This window comes from Python bivittatus, unplaced genomic scaffold (genome assembly GCF_059951505.1).
Source record: "Python bivittatus isolate LINGU-HERP-01145 unplaced genomic scaffold, Pbiv_v1 ctg000340_np1212, whole genome shotgun sequence".
In the NCBI taxonomy this organism is placed as follows: Eukaryota; Metazoa; Chordata; class Lepidosauria; order Squamata; family Pythonidae; genus Python; species Python bivittatus.
The window spans coordinates 9880293-9889338 of record NW_028277056.1 but is presented as its reverse complement, the minus strand read 5'-3'; the positions used below and the strand labels follow the sequence as shown (position 1 = coordinate 9889338).

Below are 9046 nucleotides of genomic sequence, written 5' to 3'. Positions count from 1 at the left end.
TTTAATAGAAGAACGAGGGAGGCCAAACCCCAAGTCGGTTCTTCAAAGTGCAGAAATCTACAGCGACCCCATGGAAGCCAAGGGGGTCGTTCTACGAACGGCCTCCGAGCTGGATTCCTCCAGACTTCCCTTGCAGGAAACTATTCCCGCGTGCAAAGAGCAGAAACTAACGCTTCCCTCTCGACCCCTCTCGAAAAGTCTCCCAAAGACCTAAAGAGGACCCATGAATTGAACTGGACTGGACTGAGCCTCTTCGGGGGCGGGCGGGAGGAATCTGTCCCGTTTAACACATCAGCCGTTTCCGAGTCAGCTGAAAGGAAAGGGCGCAACGAGCCCGGCCGGGCCGCGTCTCCTCGGAAGGAAGGAAGGAAGGAAGCCCCCCTGTCGGGACTCGGTCGGAAGCGTGAAATGTGATCTTCGAGAGGGGCCGGAGAGGCGGGGATTCCTTGCGGCTCGGACGCGGCGCCAGACCCCGAGAGAGAGAGCGCTCGCCCGCCTTCTGCTTTGGTCTCCTGCCCTCGCTGCTGCTCGCCTCGCCCCTTGCCTTTCCCGCCGGACGGGCGATCCGCCACTGCCGGCGCGCAGCAGCAGCAGCAGCAGCAGCGGCGGCGGCGGGGAAGATGCGCAAGCAGCCGCCGAGCCAACAGGAGCATCTCTACAAACTGCTGGTGATCGGCGACTTGGGGGTGGGCAAGACCAGCATTATCAAGCGCTATGTCCACCACAATTTCTCCCCGCACTACCGGGCCACCATCGGCGTGGACTTCGCCCTCAAGGTGCTCAGCTGGGACTCTGAAACGGTGGTGCGGCTCCAGCTGTGGGATATCGCCGGTGAGCCTCCCCGGCCGGCGGCCGGTAGGGCGGGGTAGTGGGTGGGTGGGGGGCCTCGGAGCAAGCGGAGCGCAAGAGCAAATTCGCTAGTCAGGCGCGCCCCGCCTCTTCTCCCGCGTACGGGACTACAGTTCCCATCACCCGATCTCCTGGGATAGATATCCGTAGTGGAACGGGGAAGCAGGAAGAACAGATGTACAGGGACCAAAGTTTAATTTTTAAATGATGATGATGGTGGTGATGATGGTCATGATCATGATAGCAGCATTTGTGTGTGGCAATTCCATTAAAATCGATAGGACATCCAATTAAGTGTATAGAGCGTACAGTATTCCAACTCAGTCAGCAATATTTCACAGAATATAGTAGGTTAGTTTGAACCTATAGGCAGTTTAGGTAGTCTGCCGTAGTTTATCCATCAAGGCATAAATGAAGCACTGTTTATTTGTTCTAGCATTGCATGCTGTGTGAACACAGCAACTGGCCCTTTTTAAAACTAGGATTAGGTTTTAGCTGGTTGTATAAACCCAGCCCAGTTCTCTGAGCCTTGCCCCTAAGTAAGGAGGCATGGTACCACAGAAGTGTGCAACTCTTGTGCAACTCTTTGTGTGACCCACTGAAGCTACTGGGTCTTATGCCCAAGTAAGCCTGCAGAGATCTTAGCATTTGAAACCACGTTTTTCAGAAGCTGGCTTTTAAGTTCTGGATAGAGCTCAGAAATCAAGTGTCATCTCGTTCAAGTTGACCCAAAAGTTGAGAAAGTTTGAACTTACTTCTAAACAAGGGAACATAAAATGGCAAACTTCTTTTGGAGTCCTCTCAATTTCAGTGGAAAGCATTGCAAGTCAGTAAAAAGTTCTTACGTTCAGTCTACAGTGCTGAAGTGTTGAATGTATGGTATGTTGAAAGATGTAGCCTCATAGAGTCAATAAGGTGCTGAACTAGAAGTGTGAAAACCCAAGTTCTAGGGCTCCCTTAGACACAGAAGCTGGCTGGGTGACTTTGGGCTAGTCACTGACTCTCATCTTTAGACCAGGAAGTTGAAAACATCTATCTACCAACCACATTGGACCAGTATGAGAGTCCAATAACCTGTCTATTACCTTCAACAAAGAGGCCTTCATCCTGCAGTGGATAGATTTGAGATCATCATCATCATCATCATCATCATCATCATCATCATCATCAGAAACATTCCAGCTGAAAGGAGCTCTTTTCTCTCCCAGTTAAGGTTGATTTAAGAATATAGTTAACCCTCTTAACGTTTGGAATTCGTTAAGGTATCTGGAGTTACAACAAATTCCATTTTCCCTATGACTCAAGTAACTTTGCAACATGTTGATGGAAACTTTGCTTTTATAGTTTCTTTATAGTCTCATTAGCATGAAATCTGTCCTTCAATTTCTTTCTTCTGCTGCAAAAAAGGCCTTTTTTTCCTACTTCATTCTCAGGATAGTTTTGAATTTCTTTCCATTTCTCTTGGCGGTTTAGAGCTCACACTTGTGAGATGGCCACATATCCGTGTCGCTCTTGTTGGAGCAGTGACATCTGCAAGAGACAGAAAGGTGAAAGAAGGATTGTGCCATAAGCCCCACTGCTTTTGTACCTGCGTTGTGACATCACATGTATGCACAAAGGAGGCGGAGCTTGCAGGGCAACGGCTCGATGCTGCTTTTGTCTTTTTCTTGTTGCAGAAATTTCCCTCCCTCTGCAGCCTGGTGACTTCATTTCCTGATCTGAAGGGGAGTTTCTTGGGATGCAATGAAGGAGAAGAAGTCAGGGAAGGTGCAATTGCTGAAGCATGGATAGTACAAGGAAAGGCAAAAGCCCTCCTATCATTGCTAGTCGAAGTTTGATTATAATCAATATTAGTGGTAGAAGCCCCTCTAGAAACAAACATTTCACCAAAACTGACTTAATCCGTGAAGGAAATAGAAACCAACTTTTTGTCCAACAAGGGGAAGGAAAATGTAGGAAGTCCCCAGGTTAAGAACGCCCAGTTTAAGGACGGCCCGTAGTTAAGAACAGAGCCTATTGTAGCAAAATTCGAGTTAAATACACCATGATTCGAGTTCATTACCCAATACTACTTATACAGTATTATACAATAACACTGTTCTGGCTTACATAGAAATTCAACTTAAGGACAGACCTTGGGAACGGGACTCGTTCTTAAACTGGGGACTACCTATACAGACAAAAATATACAGACAAATGAATATTCAGCACCTAGCAGATTTTTATATTACAACTGCCCAATTGCATTCAAACATGTTTCTTCACTAGAATGCCAGCTGCGTTTTTAAATATACATTAGGGGGAAAAAAGAAAGAAAGATGCAGAGTTCTTTGTTTTCCTTTTGTTTTATATCATCCCAATTTTCTCCAAACCAAACTTTTTCTGAAATGATTTATGAAACCCAAAACTTTTATTTCTAAACTCTGTTGCAGGGGAAGGCAACCTGGTGACCTCCAGATATTTTAGCCAATAGTCCCCCCACAACTAATGGTCAGGAATTACAACTGGTATAGTCCACAATAAATAAATAATAATTTTTAAAAAGTCACTCAAAAAAAAGTCTCAGCCCTAGGAAGGAGACAATGGCAAACCACTTCCGAAATCTTGCCAAGAAAACTGCAAGGACTTGTCCAGGCAATTGCCAGGAGTCAACGATGACTCGAAGGCACCAAAACAGCGACTTGGAGAACAAATTCCAAATATCTTTTGGAATTAAGGGATTTTAGATGTTTGTGCTGGGTGGTTTGGCATCGATGATATTAGCTGCACTTCTGCAACCAATATCTTTTGTTTCATACATTCAACCTTGCTCAAACTCTGTGACTCCTTAAGCTTAGAATCCAGTGCTGCATAATGCAGAAAGTGGATGTATTTTTATCCTCTACTTGGGTTCCACCAAGATCGTGCCACACATTGTACCGGAACCTTCTCTTAAATCACTGGGATAAAGACAGAAATCTGAAGTCATTTTGGTCATAGGAATGAGGAGCGCTGGTGGACTTTCTACATCCCACCTCGCCAGCATAAAATAAAAAAGAAATTAAGTGTAGGCAAATGGCCACAATGCGGACTATGGTATTTGGAAATCTTAATTTTATAATAAGATCAAGGTTCAGTTACATGGATGTAGTTTTTTTTTTTTAAATCTAAATTACAGACCAGGGATTTTCTGGTCATTTCTCCACATATGAAAAGTATGAAGTAAATCTGACTGCTTAACTTTTTGAAAGATCAGCCAAGATCAGCTAGGTACTGTCACATTCTGTGTGCTTCTTCAGGTCCAACTTGATGCCTGAAGATTGCCAGGTAGGTCCATATTTTTCTTGGCAGCAATATAGAAATGGTCCTCCAATTGTCAATTTGTAGGATTGGGTGGGGGTGTAATTTCCCAGTGTACAGCCCAGTGATTTCTGATAGTCTCCCCTCCAAATGTTAACCAGGTCTGGCCATGCTTACTCCCCCCACCCCCTCCAAATCAGTTGAGTTTGGCTAGTGCTGGCACCAGCTGTAACAACTTTAAAAGAAGAACAATTATTAATAATTAGATCTAGAAAGAATTGTAGCTCTAGATAGGAACAGGAATGCATTCTCCATTTATCAAAGGGCAGCCTCATAGCCTTTCTTTGCACTGGACTGGAGTATTTCAAAATCATAACTTCATAATAATGTTGCATAATTAGCATTGAAAGGAATTGCAGCTCAGGGGAATGACTAGAATTTAATAGAGCACCAACGTTCTTAAAGTTGCATTTTTTAAAAATGGACACAGAATCTGAAGTAAGAGCATTGTGGTTTTACTAACCCCTCTGTGTGCATGGAAAAGAACTGTACAGCAAGTCACGTGCTATAAAATCATAAGATGTGGCTTTGAAGCCAACCATCAAATGTTTTGGAAGTAATTGCCAAAAAGCGGTAGATTTTAATGAGCAGCACAACTGCTGAATTATGCCATGGGGAACAGAGAATTATACTATTGTATTTTGGAGGGGGACGTATCTTACTAAATTGGGGCTGAAGAGGAAGTAGGGTTGCATTCAAGAAGCAAGGTCAGGAGCCCTTCTAAAATAAATTGTGTGGAAGTCTGAACAGGCATGCCTCTTGAGAATATCTTTCAGTCCTTCTACTGTATGTAGACCAGACTAAGAAACAAAAGTTATGAATGCTAATATAATGTTAATAACCTTTTATTATAAGATTACAGTAACAGAATCTTGCAAGTCTGAAAGTGCCTCCCCCATCCCTGCCTTTATTACAAGATAATTTAGGGAGGGTCAAATTTGAGACTTTTCTCAATTACATTTCTGCTTTGGACTCAGATTTCTCTTATCTGACCATTGTCTTGGCTGTGGCTCTTCCTCCTGTTTCTCAAGGTTATTCTCACAGCCCATTACAATATCATCTTTTGAGAATTATTCATCTGGGGTAGTTTTGGGATAAAGATCCCAATGTGGTAATCAAGACATGCCTTGCTTACATAACATCAGTTCTCAGGTTCAATTCTCAGCAATTTCCTGGAAATCTAGGAGTTTAATCCCACTTTGTATTGAAACAGCCCTGTTGGGCTGAATTACATTATAGTAAAGCAATCCCAAAGTAGCAGAACCTGTGCTGATGAAATGAATAGTTAGGTTGAACAAAATATCTTCCCCAAACCATTGGAATCAGTTGGATCCGTTCATCTCCCGAAGTGGACCAATCCAATCTTGTTCCTACCGCTGCAAAGGGGAATTTGCTCTGACAACCCAACACAGTATTGATCCATATTCCAGATCCAAACTTCTGGGATTCCTATATATTGATCATTCCCCTCTGTGCCAAAAACAGATTGAGAGATTGACCAATCTCATGTGTGGGTTCTGAAACAATCTGGGTAAACCCAATGGATGCCATGAAATCCTGGGCGAAACCTATCAAGGTAGTCTCAGCATGAATGTTGAACTCTCCCAAGACCAGCATTGTTGTAATCTTTCTTCTATATCTCAGCAGGACTTTATATTAAAATGCAGTTACCATAAAACTAGTTCTGCTGAAACAGTTAATAGAATAATTTGGGTGGCCTAATAGGAGTTGCAGTCTAGAATCTCCCTATTCTTGATGAAGGATGGGCCCATCCTTGATGAAGGATGGGCCTTCAAGATGAAGGATGGGCCCATATTTTTAGCCTAAGTTCTTAGCCTATTTTTTATTGTACAGTATTTGTTCTTTTTAAACATTTTCTGCCTAAGTATTCTAATCTCTAAGCCTCACATTGAAAACTGCAGCTGTAATGACTGAATAGACTCATTTTCCACGTCTGACAGTTTCTCCTTCAGAAAGAGAGGTCTTCAGGAAGCCCAGATACCATTCAAATGCTCAAAGAGGAATTTAAAAATAGGAGTTGGTTGAGTACGTTGTAGGATGCTCTTTTTAAAAAAAATGCATTTGGAATGCAAATGCAGGAAAGCAAGATAGCCACAATGCTATCTTGGTTACATTCCCTTAATAATACATAACATTTCTGAAAGTGGAAAGTTTTTCTGTCTGAAACCTGACTGGGGGGAAATGCAAGGCATATTGCAAAATGCCCAAAGAGGTGAGGCCAAATGTTAATGCATGGAACAGAGAATCTCTAATGCAGATCATTGTGTCTAGTTTTGGGCACTATCCTTTAAGAGATTTGAAAATTGGAATGCATTTCAAGGAGATCAGCAAATAAAGTGATACAGAGGGTAAGATCTGTAAAGAGAAGCCGAAGGAAGTGGGAGGGTTTAGCCCAAGCAAGAGTAGATTGTGTAAGATGCTGGCTTGCATTTAGTAGAACAAACTATTCTGATAAAATTGGCTGGGAGAGAGTGACACCATCTGTGTCAAAAAATGCCTGTTTTATAGGACTTCCATTTCCTTTCATCTGACATCTCCTGGCCTCAAGTAAAGTTAAAAAGAGAAGGGTGGGATCCTCAAAGGTCTGTACTATAAAAAGAATAGACACAAGAAGGACATGGATAACCATTCTGGCAGCATGAGGGGCCAAAATACTCAGGATTCTCAGCTATCAATATCTTAACTGATGAAGAGGAACCTCTGTATCTTGCAGGGAAGTGGATGGAAGAGTTAGGTGACACATCTGAGGCCTGTTCCTCATGGGGCTTGACAATAGGGCCCAACAACCCTATAGTCAGTGCCTTCAAGGATCTGTCAAGAGGTTCCCTTCAGGTTTTATCACAGTCCTTGAAATGCCCTGTCTAGACTTCTTCACAAAGATAATCAAGGCATGAGTGGCCAGCCAAAGGCAGGGTACCTTCTGCATTAGCAAACAAGCTACTCATCCAGAGATTACAAAATGGCTAGCTCTGCCTAGCATTGATGGTTCTGTAAGCACTTTTCCTTCTTCTCCTGGGAGTGCCATTTTAAGATTACCATTGCTACTTCCAACAGAAGAAGCAGTGCTCGCAGATCAAACTGAATGTAGAATAGAAAGAGTGCTGAAGGAAGCCCACAAAGCAACAACTCAGAGAACAAGGGCTATAACTGTTCTTTCCATCCTTGCCTAAGTTTCACTGTTATAACTCTTTCCCAGAAGTCCTGACAGAAGGAAAATGCCAGAGAAAACATCAGTCCAGAGCAGCAGTGCTCATAAAAAATACATCTATGGACAGTTTATAGTCTGCAGCCAGATTCAGGGCTTCTACAGTGGTGGCATGATGGACCATGAGGGATGGAATGGCAATCAAGAGGCAATCTAGCACTAAAGACTCTTTTGAGGAAGAGACTATTTAGGGAGTCAATCAACTCAGTCCTAGTAGAAAACAAGAATAAAAAGAAACCTATGCCTACAACCCTAAGGAAGGAAGAGATTGTTATCATTCTTCTATTTCAGGGACTGCACCTGACCTATTTTCAGGGAGGAAACATATAGGGAAACAACTGCTGGAGTTCCCAGTTCTTCCAACCCAACTATACCTCCAATAGATAAGCAATGGAGGCAAGAAAGAAAAGAAAAGAAAAGAAAAGAAAAGAAAAGAAAAGAAAAGAAAAGAAAAGAAAAGAAAAGAAAAGAAAAGAAAAGAAAACTTCAAACTGATGCTACTAGTTCTCAAGACCATGGCTGACTGCAAAAAATTTGGCATGTCTGAGAGCACATATGCAAGGACAAATGAGTGCTAGACACATTTTAGTGTGGTATTGTCTGGAATTCATAAGACAACCAACAGGCAGATTTCTGCTATTTCCCTTCTCCAGAAACAAAGAGAAGCAACTCAGGATGAAAGTAGCAATAAATCACTTAGTGGTCCTAGGGCATGTACCCAAACAAGAGATTTTCCATGACCTTTGTGGTGCCAAAGAAAAATGGGGGTTGGAAAGAATGAGAGCCTGAACTTTAGGCCCTAGAAGGCCCCAAACCTTCAGGATGGAGACATTAAAGGTGATGGTGGAAGATGTAATACCAAACAACTTCCTAGCTTCTAACAACTTCCTTTTGCAGGCCCATATGCATGTCCCAATCAGGCCTTCTCATTGGATGTTCCTCAGATTCTCATATGGGAACAAGAAATGTTCCATGATTCGTGTCCTCAAACTTCAAAAACCCATGAGGGGTATCTTAGCATCTGGGAGATTTTCATTCATGACTTTGGCAAGATTACATGAGATAATGGTTGTGGCATTAGACTTGGTCCCATGGACACTTCCAATCTGGACTGCTCCAGTCACTCCTTGTCCCACTCCAGGATCAGATCACCAACAGACCTCACCTTAATATAACAGTGCTAAACAATGTAACTCAATTATTGCATTGGTGGTCAATCCCAGCCAACATGGTACCAAGAACTGCACTCAGAAAGCTGATCAATAGCCAAATGGCTACAGATTCCAGCCAAATATGGTAGGAAGTTCACTTTACATTCAGAGATCTTCCCTGAGATCTCAGCAATATGGGGACACTGTAAGTCAGTCTGTTCATAACAGTGGACTACAGATAAATAAAGTGCTGCTTCTCCTGATTCCAAGGCCACATGGATAGTCACCTAAGGCTATGCTGTCCTGGATGGGAAAGTGGCATCATTCTTTGGCCACCTACATTTGTGTTGCTTCCTCAGAGGCACAAACTTCCTCTCACTGTTTGTCTTTATGAAACCTATCTTTGCTGACCAAACCCTTTTGAATCTATCACACAGTTTCCCATTATCATCTTCACCTGGAAGACATCTTTGTTGGTAGA

The 9046-nt window shown here is 42.8% G+C and overlaps 1 protein-coding gene across 1 annotated transcript in view; it reads left to right on the top strand.

Annotated features, from left to right (window-relative positions):
• The first annotated feature begins 379 nt into the window (after positions 1-379).
• The window catches only part of RAB38 (RAB38, member RAS oncogene family), a 28764-nt gene continuing 20097 nt past the window's right edge, over positions 380-9046 (top strand). Inside the window, exon 1 of the mRNA XM_088140843.1 lies at positions 380-831. Coding sequence (XP_087996969.1) covers positions 621-831 — 211 coding nt within the window. The 5' untranslated portion in view covers positions 380-620. The remainder of the gene's footprint in view (positions 832-9046) is intronic.